At 41.1% G+C, this 14,782-nt stretch overlaps 1 protein-coding gene across 5 annotated transcripts in view; it reads right to left on the reverse strand.

Annotated features, from left to right (window-relative positions):
* CACNB2 (calcium voltage-gated channel auxiliary subunit beta 2) overlaps positions 1-12,533 on the reverse strand; it is a 246,585-nt gene extending 234,052 nt beyond the window's left edge. Inside the window, exons 1-2 of one of the 5 annotated variants that reach the window (XM_064408489.1) lie at positions 12,148-12,532; positions 1,701-1,793 (exon numbers count right to left, since the gene is read on the reverse strand). In XM_064408489.1, coding sequence (XP_064264559.1) covers positions 1,701-1,793; positions 12,148-12,246 — 192 coding nt within the window. In that variant the 5' untranslated portion in view covers positions 12,247-12,532. Of the gene's footprint in view, positions 1-1,700; positions 1,794-12,147 lie in introns of all 5 variants that reach the window. The other 4 variants (XM_064408472.1, XM_064408499.1, XM_064408479.1 and 1 more) reach the window with 4 other exon arrangements.
* Between the last annotated feature and the right edge of the window lie 2,249 nt (positions 12,534-14,782).

Raw genomic sequence — 14,782 nt, forward strand, 5'->3', positions numbered from 1 at the left:
TGAAGTCACACTCTCTTTAAAGCCCTCAGAGAGATATAGACACACTTAGTCTACAGCTCACCAAACCAGCTTCCTATGGTAGGTCTGGTACTTTGATAAATCATGCCTCACACTCTGTAGAGACAACCAATGACTAGAGGAGCTCACCTCAATATCACTACTTGGTTTGATGATCCCCCTTCTTATGGATCCTCTTTGCCCTGCTCCTCACCATCACAAGACAAACAAGAGGAGATACTTGAGACCAACTTCAGATTTCATTTAGGTAAACAAGAAAGGCAAAGAAGCATGTGCAGCTGGTGTAAAATAAACACTCATTCTCTGCTAAAAATGTTCCAGGCTGAATTGAACATCCACAAGGAGCTAAGGAAAACAGCAACAAAGAATTCCTTACAAAGATTCCTTGGAACTGAGAGATCCTGTTGCTACTCTCAAACACTACTTAGACTCACAGTATTTTAAGACAGGACAAAATGTCCCAAACAAGTAATTTACTGGATCCAGGGTTTCCACCTTGATATAATATACTGTCACTGAAAAGTCTCATGATGAATTAATATTTCATGCCTATGTCCAACAGATAACGAAATGTAATAAGGGCCTGACTCTATCAAATCCACAGCCTACCACAAAACGTACCAACACAATCACAGCAGGACAAAGTCAAAGAATTTTATAAACAGAAGATGCGTATTGATACAATCAATACAACAACAATGGAGTCATTAAATAATTTGGGATGAAGGGACATGCAGGACAAGCCAGCAAAGAAGGAGGTGTGATGCCTGCTTATGGTAAAAAAAGCCCCAAAACTCTGTTATGAACGTTCCCAAATTCCAGAACCTTCCTGAAAAAGATGGCCAAGTGTGCACTGAAAATACCATGGTTTGAATCAGCTGGGCATGAACAGCTGTGCTTCAGACTGCACAGGCTCAGCCACTGTGGTGCTCTCGGTGCCATTTCTGCTCTCCCAGCTGTCAGCCACACTTCCATTGACACGCATCCTCCTTCCTCAGAAGCACAGTCTCAGTAGCATCAGAGCCACCCTGGGCTCTGGATACACTTCCAGCCACCCTCTGTTGGCCAGAATGAGCTGGGAGCACCCACACTGATCTGGGATCCCCATGGGTTCCACCAGGATCTCTCCCTTGGAAGCAGACACACAGACACCAGGGCACAGAAGCCTACACCACCACCCCATCTTCTACAGGCTCCTTCCAGCATCAGTGCAACGGGGACAAATGCTGCCAAGGATTTCCCCTCCAAACCATGCCTTAAAATAACACTGGGATGTGGGAGGAAAGCATCTAGGTTAACACTGCTTCATGCAGCACTATTTTAAGCAGGAAAACCCTAAGGATTGGTAGGGTTTTGATTCTTTCTTCCAAATGTTGCCACTTTAGGCACTTTTATCAGACTCTTGTCTCCTCCTCCAGCTTTAATCACCTGATAGCATTAGAGTAACAAAAATAAGGGTAACTACTATACATGGAAAGGAATGAGAAAAGAAAAAGTATTTTTACGCCAAGATCAAAACAATAGCAACCAAATATTTTTCATTGTGCCAGAAGAGACTTCTGGTATTTCTCAGACTACAGCATCAGTCTGATTTGACAACTTACAGAAAATAAATTAAAAATTATATTTTGAACATTTACACCAGCAAGCCATCCAATCTTTCAGAAATGGAAAACCCATACCTGGCGTACAAAACTGTTGGAGGTAGTGTCAGAAGATGTACTCCCATCTGAGCCTTTAAATCGGTTTTTTCTTCTTGCCCCTTTACCATAGGACTGTTAAAAAAAAAAAAAAAAGAAAAAAAAAAGCAGATTAGAGAAACAACATTACAGCATTGGTTTGTGTTGCACAGAAAGCTTCCAGTGTCTCCTAGACTAGCAGGGATTCAGATTATCAGCTTTGTGTCTATCAATAAGCAAATATTCAGTAAGTAGCTGATGGGATGTGTGTGCAACTGCTCACCAGGCTTGGTCAATTGAGCCCTAAAAGTTTTGCCGTTGTTGGGTTTTTTCCACATTTGGTTCAGAAACATATTTATAGACTCACATAGATGTAGCATTATTTACCTAAGTCACAGTGATTAAAAAGTACAGTGTTGTGCAGCTAGTTTAAATAAACATGGCAGGAGAGGAGGTACTGGAGCAGACTCCAGTACATCACAGCTGTGAGCCAAGTCAGCTGAGGGAACATTAAACAGCAAGAAGTGACAAACAACTTGTTGATACAATCTTACAACTGAGGGAGATTTTACAATAACAATTTTTTACAATAAGTTCGAGAAAGTAAAAGCAGTATAACAATAAAAAGAACTATATGTGTAACTGGGAAAGGAGTAATATACTACTAAAAAGCAAGGCATCTTTAATCTACTTTTATCTACTAAGAATTTAAAGAAACATGAGGAGAAAGCTATGGTTGGCTGAAACAAAACTTTATGGTTCAGAAACACAGAAAATAATGGTTTAGAAACAAAGCAAATGCATGCATGTGTCCACAAAAAGTAATTTGTTTTGTGCATTAAAAATGGGTCATCAATAAATATTTTTACATTAAATTACAAGGAAAAAAAAATAAATGATTCAAAACTATGTTATTTGCAACCACTTATTTCTGTATGAGTGCAAACTGTATAGACTGTAAACTCTGCCATGACACCACCTCTGGGCTGTGCAACCTTCAGAGCTTTGGGCCTGAGCTTATTAGCTCTCATGGTAGGGAAGAGAGGGCTCCAGTGCAGGTTGAAACACTTAAATAGTGTTTCAGATTTTTAATAGCGTGTCTTCAAAATGTGAGTGCTGTTCTTAGCAGTAAATTAAATATTTTTAAATATTTTGCAGTCTAAGACTCAGGAGGACTACAGATAGCCACTACTAACTTCACATCATTTGACAAATCCAGGTACCTTTCCTCCACCAGATCCTAGAGAACAATCTCAAACTGTAACTGTGTTGGTTCTGGGTGAGCTTGGAGCACTTGATGGAATCTAAAGCACCAATCTTTTAGGAAGGATGACTCCAGGAACAGCAGTTCTGTGGGCCGGACACCCTCAGCAAAAACAGTTTCTGTTATCTCACTAACCTAACAATGACCTACAACAAAAGCAGTGTTGTATCCCCCAAAAAACAGATTAATGGGAAAGACATTTTGCCAAGCTCAAATGTTTTTTTCAAAACTGCAAAACAGCCTTGTAAGAAATTTCTGAAAGGCACCCAAATTTGTTCTAAGCATGCTGGTTAGGGCAGAACTATACAAAAATCAGCATGTTGAAGATTATGGGGGTGAAAATAGGACTTTCTGATGAGTCTAGGACTGTAACCCACAGGTCTCAAAATATTAAATTAAATTTCAGTCAGGAATAGTTCTACATGGTTGCATTTCTAAAAGGACACTTTTATAACTGAAGAAATTGCTGGTAAAGAAATAGTCTTCCTAGATCAATAAGAGTAATAAGTAGATTGGAACCACTGTTACAAGCAAATTATTAAAAATATTTTCCAGTTATAATAGACAGTTCTGCCAGAACCATCTTTTTCTACCCAGTACAATACAATTAATAATACTCCACGTAATATGATATCAAAGTACCTAAAATACATAAAAATATCTCTGACAGCAGTATTCTTCAAATATAACAACATCTTTAAATCAAAATTTACCTGTTCTGAATGGTTCCCATTCAGTTAATTGTCTAGGGTTACACACAAATATTCTGAATTCCTTTCCTACAATTTTTGTGGAAGAATATAGAAATACACATACACTTACAAAAAATATAATTTCCAACATTCACAAAGGAGATCAAGAATATAAAGCACCTACATGAAGACCACACTATCTAGGCAATTTCATTAATAATGTACAGTACAATATTGTGTAATTCCCAAGGAGATAATTAAAAACATGTACACATATTCTCTCTCACAGTCACACATTTTGTATTTGTCTCCAGTTTCTACAATATTTCTTTTATTTAAAGTATCATAGTGCTTGGTTTGCTAACACACAAAAAATTATGAGGCAAAAGAGGGACTGAGTCTAGAGTGATGAGGATAAAACAAAAAGAATATCTTACAAGCACAGATAGAGAAGCATGCCTTATATCTGTGCAGCAATGACTAAAAGCATTTATTTCTGGCAGCATCACAGAAATGCAGCTCAGACTAAAACTCACCTTGATTTTTCAGTTTGAGGGGTTTTTTTTGTGCACAGCAACATGCATATTTTCGTTCTGCTATTCTAAAGTGAAAACTCCTCAGAAACATGAGCTACATACTAACTTTAAACATAAAAAACCTGTTGACATGGTGGCAGGCTGTGGCTGCAGACTGTAGGCAGAGTCAGTTTTACACCTGCTTCTTTGCACAGAGCAGTTTTCACTCAGAAGAATGGGGGACAATTTTTGTATGTGGGAAAACTGGGATTTGACGACTCTTTTCATTGTTTTAAAGGATGCTAATTGGGGACTACATTTACTTTCCATGCCATTCAAGCTCATTCCCACAGTAAGAAATGCCTGAAACTTTCTTGTGAAGATGAGATTAGCCTTCCATAATCAAAATAATCTTATATATTATTAAAAATTCTTAATTATCTCTGCCATGTGGAGAAGCTTGAATACTCACCCTGTCATGACCATTATGTTTTGCTTCTTCATGTGTATTTTTTTTCCAAAAGATCTTAATGCGAGAACAAAGCCTTTGCAAATAAATAAATAAATATGTAATGAGCTCTCAGTTACTTTCAATTTTCAGGGAAAAAAAAAAGAGACCATTTTTGCCCAATATATTACTGTGATTTTCATGTTAAAATGCATTCCCCTATCTGTGTTCTGTGCAGCGCTTGGCTGTGATTAGGCAGCTAAAAATAAAGGGCTGAATCACAACATGAGGACATTGGCCAGCAAAAAGCAGCAACATGGGGCAGTCGTTCCTAACCTGTATGGCAGCTGTACCTAACACAACAAGCACTGGAGCACAAACACCTCAGCACCCCAGCACACAGTGCCCAATGGTGGCAGCCTCCAAACCCAGCAGGCAGGGCTGGCACATCATCATTTGTCCCTGCTTATCTGCTTACCACTGACTCCAGCCCTGTGAACAAGCTTGTTCGTAAAAAAAGTTTGCTGACAGTAACATTGTTGCTGGATTTTAGCAGAGCATCTTATTCAAACATAAAGTTATGTATACATGTGTTTACAAGTTCAAAAGTGTAGCTTCATTTATTAGTCAGAGGTGTGAAATTCCTTTAAAATTGGCTGTTTTCAAAGAGGGGAAATAAAACACACACATTTATGTTCTAAAGCTTCATAAAATACCTGAAAAACAACATGAAACCTTACCAAAAACCAAACCAAAACCAAAGTAGTTTTGAAAAAAACATTTCATCAACCAAGACTTAACAAAGAAAATAAGACTCTGCTTTTCAACTCTGATTAGAAACTCTGATTGTGCAACTGTTATTCAACCCATGTAATCAAGTAAAATATGGGAATCTTATCAAGTACTAAAGGCATACACTGCAGTTTCCTGATAATTAACAGTTTTATGTACAATTACTTGTTATTGTAAACAGATGAGATCAATGCTGCTCAGTAAAACTTTAATTTTGATGAGGTTCTGTCTCAACACATAAAACACCTAACATTTAATCCTGCAACACACATGACAAGCAGAAGGCATCGTTTATCCCTGTAGGCAAAATACTATCATCTGGAAGAGGAAATATAAAACATTTAAAATTACCAGCTATCTACAACCAGGGCACTGATCTTCTGTGGGATCTTAAAATGCCCTTCACCAGTAACCACTCTAATGGCATCTCATAGCAAAGCAGTGGTGAGGACTATACAAAGGATGAGTCTGAAGCTTAACTATTTATCATAGGTAAACCAGCACCAGCCATTGAGACTGGTGGCAGGTGGCAGAGGTAAACCCTTAAAATCTGGTCTCATGAAAGAAGAGTACAGATGATTAAGGCAGTAGTTAGGTCCTTAAACAAAGATGGAAGAAATAAATTGGAGGAAACAAAACCAGAAAACAAAATTTCAGAGCTACATTGAATCTTACATCATCTCAGATGAACAAGGGACCAACTACAAAAATCAAAACACCTAAAAAGGTAAAAAAGTGATCCCCCCCTGAAGGATTAGGAAATTGCTAGAAGGTCAGAAATGAAAATATGGAGCAAGTATTTTTCCTTCCCATGCAAAAGCTTAAACATATTTAAAGATGTGCATGTTCTAGAATATGCATCCAGCTCCATCCTTTCCTTAAAAGGACAGCCACTGCCTCTTTAAGCAATTCCTTACAACAAGGAAACAAATGCTTCTGCAGGTCTGACCCCCTGGGCCCTTTCTGGCCACTGGCCAGGCTTACCACCACTCAGAAATTAAAATTTCCAGCATCAGCTGCATAGCTGCAGTCCCCACACTCTCACTCAACAGAAAAAGACGTGACTATTTCTGATTTTTGCACCACAAATCATACTAATTTCATAAAGGAGTAGAGGTGAGTTTCCTGACCATACAGCTGAGGGCTGGAAGATGTACTTAGACCTTGGTCATGTGTTCCCCACTAATCCACAGCTCCCTTCCATGACAGGAATGAGGGCAAGAGGGCAAGGTAGGATACAGAAACATATCCTGGCTTGCCTCCACCTCAGGAGCAGGGGTTCGAGTCACTCTGTGTGGTCCACATCAGCACAGCCCTGTGGCAGGCACCCTGCTCTGTGACATAGCTGCAGCCTGAGCAGCACAGACTCATTATCCCCACAGCAGAAAAGAATCCCCAGCTTAGGTCTCAAAACCTGGATTTCTTCAAACTTTTGCTACCAGGACAAAACTCAGGAAAGACAAGACTTCCCCTCAGGAATCCTATCAAACTGAGGATCTCCAATACAACCATCAAGTTCATGCAAGCTACAGAGATAGTCTGCAAAGTCCATTTCACAGTCATTTTAAAAAACCTACACCTACACCAAACAAAAATTCATCTAAACAAACAAACATACAAAACCCCCTAAACCTCCACAAATCACTTTTCAAAACTTGCAAATATAATGCATAAATAAGTATTTGACAGATGCTTCTTTTTCACCATTAAAATAAAAGAAAACCAATTTCTGCTGAGCAATCTGTAATGGTTAAGTCTTAGATGCTCTTTTCTGCTGGCCTGTGATAAAGCCTTGCCAGCACTGCATCTAGAAACAGCCCTATTCTTGCCAGTTCCTACACTTGTAAGCCATCTCCCAGTGCTCCCACCCTGGCCTCAGACCAGGTCATCTGGCAGTCTCCACCTGCCAGACAAGAAGCTGGGAATTTGGCAGGCTCTCCTCATCCCCAGTGGCTTGGAAACCCACCTCGGTGCAAACCTGCTGCACATCTACTTGCAATACCAGTGATGAAGATGTCAGCTCCCCCCTCAGCAAAACAGGAGCACACAGCAGCAGAAGGTGCTGAAGCTCCTGCCCAAACCCCACTGTGCCTCCTGCAGCTTTTTAAAACTGGCAACTACAGCTGCAGGCCACGTGCCTGCACCTCCCCACCTGCTCTCCACGGATTTCTGTATTTCACTTGCACAAGCAAGAAGAAAGAGATCTGTGACAGAAGGATGCCTGCAGGGACCAACAGCCAACTATGAGACAGTTTCCCTCTGCTAAGGGTTTGCTACCCTGAGGACAGAGACGAAGGCAACCCCTTGGAAAGCAGGGAAGGCAATTTTGGTTCCTTGATTTTTAAACTCTTCTATCGCAGTACAGTAAAGACATGAGAAAAATAGCAGAAGAAAAGTAACTGAGACTCCAGAGAAGCCAGCCTTGTAATGACACAGGAACTTTTCATCCATAGAGACAAAACAAGACAAAACCAGAGATTGCCTCTAGAAGATAGTTATCTGATAAATAAGTTAGAACTGAAACTGCTGAACTGTTTCAGAGATTTTACACTCTAGGATAATGTAAAGAACAACTATTACATCCCATCTATGCTGATAATGTGTAATACCCAAATGGAAAATATCTCTGGAAGAGATGAGCATGAAAAATCACCTTTTATTGCTTGAGTACAGGATAATGCAAAAAATACCCAAAGAGCAGAGAATTATCAGAAAAATAATAGCTGAAACCTGAAGGGCTTTCTGCAGTGAAGGACTATTAAAATTTATTTTTGTCAGTAAGGAATATAACACTGAAGGAAGATTACCACTTCAGGACAGAAAAAACTACCTCTTGCTGAGGGCCATGAGGAAGTCCAATGAATGGAATTGGATTTTATCTCTTCTTCATTTGTATATCCTCCACTGACGTGCTGCCACATTGCATCTGGCCTCTAGGGATGCTGCCAGAAGAGACTAAAACCTTCCACACCTCTATAACAAATGGGTATGGTTATTATTTAAGTAAGCAAAGGGATATAAATTTTGTTTGTTTATGGCTTACAAAGTATTCTTGCAAGTCAGTACTGGGAAATACACGGCTGCAAAATGTTTGTTTGAAGAACAGGTAAACATGGTATGAACTGGGATAAATCAACTCAGCTGAAAGCAGCAGAGGGCAGTGTGATTAATCTGCTGAGAATAAATCTCTGGATATTGTTTCATTCCTCATTACCACAAGACAGGCAGTGAAGGGATGGTGCTATACAACTGAGAAGGTAGCTGGAGATCCAGGAAGGACAACAGCCAGTGTAAGGGCCTGTAACTAAGCTGATTTTCTGGAGTCACCACATGCACATGACCCTGAAATTCACCTTAACATCAATCATAGTTGATACAGAAGGAAAACTGAACAAGCCTGTCCCCCAGACTCATGCATTTTACCTCCTGCAATGCAACCTGAAAAACAAGCCAAGCACTCCAGGGATGATGAAGCCTTGAGACTTGGAAGGCAGAAGCATTTAGCAGTACCATGTAGCGGAGGAAATCTAAATGCAGGTGAAAGAGCTGAAGAAAACAATTGAGAAGAGAATTGTTTCCACATAAAATGTGTCAGGTTGTTAGGACGTGCACTGACAGATGATGAATAAGCAGGCAAAAAGAAGAACAGGAGGAAAATAGTAATGAGGAATAGGGAAGAATTCATCCAGTGTAAGATTCATCCCTCCACAAGGTAGTCTGTAGTTGCTTGATAGAAGGTTTCATTATGTTTTCTTTGAAATGTCTTCGTGTAATTTACTCATCTGATTTGCTATGACTGTCCCTAATGCACAGCACAGGAAGCTTTGTGATGAGAAAACAGCAACAGAAATTGAATCTAATGATTTTTGAGGACTGAGAGACTTTGAAGAAGGATCATAAGAAAATTACATGGGAGCATGGGGAAAAAAGAAGAGAGGCTAGGAGTAGTGATGAAAGGCATTAATGTGCTATGTTATATTATAAACAAATCATAATAGTACCTGGGTTAATTAAAATTATTAAAATGAATATTCTACTAATTCAGTTTCCTAAAAAACAAGGGGATTCATTAAATAAGGAAGTACAGATAAGACGGGAGTTGATTTAAATACAAAAAATACACCAAAAAACTGATCACCACACACTGATACATTTGAACAGTTTGCTTCTTTTCTTTCAAAAAACCTATTGCTCATTTCATTACAAAAGGGCCATACCTAAAACCTCCACTTTGCACTGACATACACCTGGACATAGTGAATAAGTCCACAGTGTAACTGTCAGCATGCAGATTTTTCTGAATAAAACTGGACATCTAAAACTCTACTGCAACTCCATCTAAGACAAAGATTCATCTAAGATCACACCAAACTATAAATAGAACTATATTTTTACAGTCATATGGACCTAAAAGCCACAGAATTCTAGGTAATACAGAAAAAAACCCACAAATATCTTGTCCAAGTTGCAAAGAACTTCCCTGGAAAAATACAGTATAACTGTCATGATCAACATCCAAAGAGATTTTTTGTTTGCAGATCTTGTTAGGAAAATGCATTATGAAAATAAGAAATAGATTTTACACAGATGTTATCTAGGAATATTTCACATATTTAACTGCCTTTTAAGTGAACTATTTCTAGACTGTTAACTACATTTCACTCCTCTGCCCATGGTGACAAGTTTGGCCAAAATGGATGGACAGGCACAATCCAAAATATTGGTCATGATGTTAACATAGGTTAAAATAAATCTCAGCTTTACAAAAGTAAAATTCTTGGATAAGAGAATTGTTATGACTTGGTACAACTCTACAAAGGCTCTTCAGTAATATTTCTTTAAATCATAATTCCCAGAAGAAGCACTTCAGAGTGAACAATTTTAGGAGTGACATCATGCCATAAACTCACATGTTGGTTGGGGATCTTTTTCTTTCCTGACAGATTATTTGGTAGAAATGTTTCTAGGAATGATATTCAACTACCTTAGAGAAAGAGACAGTGGTACAAATAACTGAAGTACCTGTAGGCAATCTACTTGATGATTCCCATGTCCTCATTAAGCCTCTCCTTCTCACTGTGAGTGTGCTCTAAAGCAGTAAGATTTTACAACACTGGGCTTTTTTAAATGTTCATGGAACAAAAATCCAAGTGAAAATAATTGTCTCTAAAGGCAGTGCTTGCTAAGGAATTAACCTGCAATATTATTCAGATAAAGGGTTCTTTTGTTTCCATGACCTTATTTCCTCTCTACCAAAGGTTTATATATGACTAAAACAAGTACATATTGAGAAGATGATTCCTGTTCTGCCTAATGACTTTGATTCCAAAAACTGAAAAACATCCCTGAACCAAAAGGTGCATTTTCACTGCCTTAAAAAGTGAATCTTTTTGGCTGTGAATGTTCAGAAACCTGTTTTATAAGACAGGATATAAATGCATAACCTGAAACATAAATAACATGGGTTTTAGGAAACTATTCTTCCTCTCTAAAGAGAGGTTCTTAACCCTAGTAAAAAGCAGGATTGCGAAATCAATTTTATGATCAGTATTTGATATTTGTCCACAACAGAGATGTACCATATGATTTGACAGTTGCTGAATCTGTGCTTAGGGCTGAAAAGATGTAAAAAGTGGGGGATTTGTAGGTCAGAAATTAGCTCCATTGCCAGTGTTTCTGGAGAAGCTGGCAAAGCATATGGCCCTACTGAAATGTCTGTTCTGTGCTTGGAGGCTTTGACATCCAAAGAGACACTTTCTCTTTTTTAGTTTAACCTAGTCTCTGCTTCAGTGCCTGGATTTTGTTCTGCTGTCACAGGGCCTGAGTAAGTAAAGATCAGTCACCAAGACTGTTGACAGACTGACAGCATTTTTCCCTGTCAACCAAGCACTTCTAGGATGGAGCTAGTCCACCTTCTCAAACAAAGCAGAGACAGCTTTGGCAGCAACAGTAAAAACTGCACCCCAAAAGGAAAAACCTCTGTCCTAACAAGATCATGCATGTCTGTAATCTGAAATGCACACAATCGGATTTTACCACCCTTTTACTGGGGTCAAAACCAGCACTCTGAAGTCTTTGTAGCCAACTATTGCAAACTTCAAGATATTAAGTAACATTCATACATGAACCAGAAACAACCTTTCAAAATATGAAATCTTTTCTAAGTATGCCTTACCCTGCCTCCTTCTCATCACCCATCCACCCGAACATTGAACTGAGTTCTTAAAATTTCTGAGACGACTGTACAACCACCTTCTGCATGAAAATCGAGCAGCTTAAATCTTCGGCATGTTCAACACCTTCAGCCTCCCCAAAATTCTTGCTGAGCAACTGGCATGAATCGCCTTCCCTCACCTACAGACTGCCACCAGCCCGTGGAGCAGACGAGGGAGGCTTCAGCCGTGCGTGCTAAGCATCAGGTACAGATACAACAGGTTACTGGAGCAGGGGAAAACAGCCGTACCCTGCGAGTAATACATGTGCGGAACATCAGCTTAATGGCAACGTATTCTTACATATTCATCCTCCAAATAACCGCAAGGTTCTTTTGACTTCTACGGCACAGAGCATCCCGTGCATGTTAATTAAACGGCATTTGAGGGTGGGGGCGCAGACAGGGATTTCGGGCGTCTTAGGGGAGCTGTCAAACTTTTCTGACGGCGGTGACCGAAGTTGAAGGACGGGCAGCCCCGGCGGCCCCGCGCCCCCCTGCCCGCAGCCCCGGCCGAGCCCGCGGTACCTGCGCTGCCGCGGCCGCGGGCAGGGGGTTGTCCAGCAGCTCCATCTGCACCTCCTGCGCCGGGCTGGGAGGCGATTTGGACATGTCGCTCTGGACCATTGGCGAGGACAGCGGGTGGCTGGGCGCCGAGCCTCTCGGCGGGACAGAGCCGTGCTGAGCTGAGCTGAGCCGAGCCGAGCCGAGCCGAGCCGAGCCGGGGCGGCGGGCGCCGCTCAGCGCCCGGCCATGCCGAGGAGCGGGCGGGCGGCCCTGCCCTGCCCAGCCCGGCTCCGCTCCGCTCTGCTTTGCTCTGCTGTGCTCTGCTCTGCTGTGCTGTGGTGTGCTGTGCTCCGCCCTGCCCTGCCCTGCCTGCCGCCGGCGGGGAGCGCTCGGCGCCGGGGACGGGGCAGCGCCGGCGGCGGGCGCGGGGGAGGGCAGGGGGCGGTGCGTGGGGAAGAGGGAAAGTGACAGCGAGCATCTCCCTCCGGCAGCGCCGGGCGGGGGCGGCACCGGGATCGGGATCGGGATCGGGATCGGGATCGGGATGGGGATCCGGATCCGCGCCCGCCCAGCCCGAGGGCGGCCGAGCGGCCAGCAGCAGAGCTGGGGCTCTCGGGGCTGTGGAGCGGGGTGCAGGGGGCGGCCAGGCCCTGCTTTGCCCTTCAGCGCTGCCGGGCGCCTGGAGCCCGGCCGCAGGCAGTGCCTGCCTCGGCGCGCCCCGGCTGAGACCTGCGGTTTTAGCGAGCAAAGCGGCGCTGGGACAAGGGTCCATGGGTCTCTCGTGTTGATAGGGGTTTTGCCTGTGCTCTGAGGTTCCTGTGCACATATCAACAAGGGATGAGAAAGATGAAGCCCGCTGTCAAATTTTATATAACCTGTGTCTGCACAATCTCAGTCGTGCTATCAGGTGCCCCACAGGAGGCGCTTGAAACACCTGTTTGAAACCTGATCCGGCAAAATCACCCTCCACCCCTGAGATGATCTTTTATTTCTTGTGAATGACAGATCGTTTTGGTCCCGATAGAGACCGAACTCTCTAACCCTGAGAAGCCCACAATGGCTGATACCTTTCTTTCACTGGATGGGACCTAGCTGTGCCCCATGCAGCATGAGGGAAACTGAAGTTTTCAGAATCACTTTGTGATGGTTTGTGAAATCTCTTACCAGCTGATTGCAAACAGTGAAAACTAAGTCTAGAAACTGACTGGCCTAATGGCACACACTTAAAATCACAACCATTACTAGAAGCAATAAAAGTCACTTTCAGGAAAAGCCAGCAAACAAAAGCCAGATCAATTTCAAGAAGTACTTTCAAGCTTTGTCCAGATTGCATGGTTGATTTATTTCCTTTTTCATAATAGCTAATAAGGTTCCTTTCTGAATTAGCTTACCCCTATGGATTTTCTCATATGAATAGTGAAAATTTTACAGGAACTGCCTTTTTTTTTTTTTTTTTTGTGAAGGAATTAACTGCCTCTGAAAGAGGAAGAGCTCTGAGGTTTGAAGAACCTTTACTGGTCCAAAAACTTTCGTATTTATTTTTGAAGACGACATTTCAAAATTATTTTTTAGAATTTTAAGGTGTTGTCCAAGACAAAACACAACCTTAATTTAAAGTGAAAAATGTGGGGTTCATTGCTTAACTTTCCTTCAAATAACTCAATAAACATGTTCAACAATCTTGAAACTGAAAAGATGCTGGAGCCTGGGCTGCTTCCAGATGTTCTTCAGGTGGTTATAATGAAAAATATATTTTCTTTTTAGATATTGGGTGTAAAAAAATGCATACTTCATCATCTAGTAGAGGCTTTGAAGTAGTTATTTCTCTGACACAAATTAGGTTGTTTAGATGGAATTACTTTTTGTGACCATCATCATTATCAAGGACTTTGCTGGGAAACCTAAACACAGAACTTGTGTTAATGATTGCTGGGCGGCATATTATTACTGAAAGATGTTGTGTTTGAATTTCCAACACCTTTGTGGCTTTGGAACAATTGATCCTTCTGTTTCAAGGCGTGCTCTAGGACAGGCGCCTGACGATCGACCATGATTCAGTACATCTACTTGGTAGATTTTCAGGCATCTGTCAGGGATTGCCTGTTCTCTCTCACACAGAGAAGGGAGTGGAAGTCACTTAATCATGTAACAGTGGCCCTTCATATTACCTTCTGGATTTTCACTTTGCAAAGAGTGTATAAATAAGAGCATTTTTTAAGTATACCATCCTCCTGTAAGAGTAGTAGTGATCATTGTTGAAACATTACAGTTTCTAAAGCCATAAATTGTGAACCTGGATTGAAAGAATATTTCTACTCTCTTATAAATTAGAGCTTGAAGTTCTTTTTTTGTGTGCTCAGTCATATCTTTCATTATTAGTTTGTCCTTTTTTTTTTCTTTCTGCAGTAAAAATATAATGGTCATTATTTTGCTTGTTTATGTACACCCATATAGGATCTGCAGAAAGCAAAGACTCAGAAAAGAAGGTTTCCCCCCACACACACACACAAATAACACCTGAATTTTCAGTAAGTTTATTTGGTTTTTCTTTTTGAGGAAAAATATTCTACATAACAGTTCTTTAGCAGCAATTATCATTCACTGCCTTGATGTAATGAGTGGCTAGAAGATTAGCATAGAAAAATAATTGTATTTT

The sequence above is a fragment of the Passer domesticus genome, chromosome 1 (genome assembly GCF_036417665.1).
Source record: "Passer domesticus isolate bPasDom1 chromosome 1, bPasDom1.hap1, whole genome shotgun sequence".
NCBI classification, from domain to species: Eukaryota; Metazoa; Chordata; class Aves; order Passeriformes; family Passeridae; genus Passer; species Passer domesticus.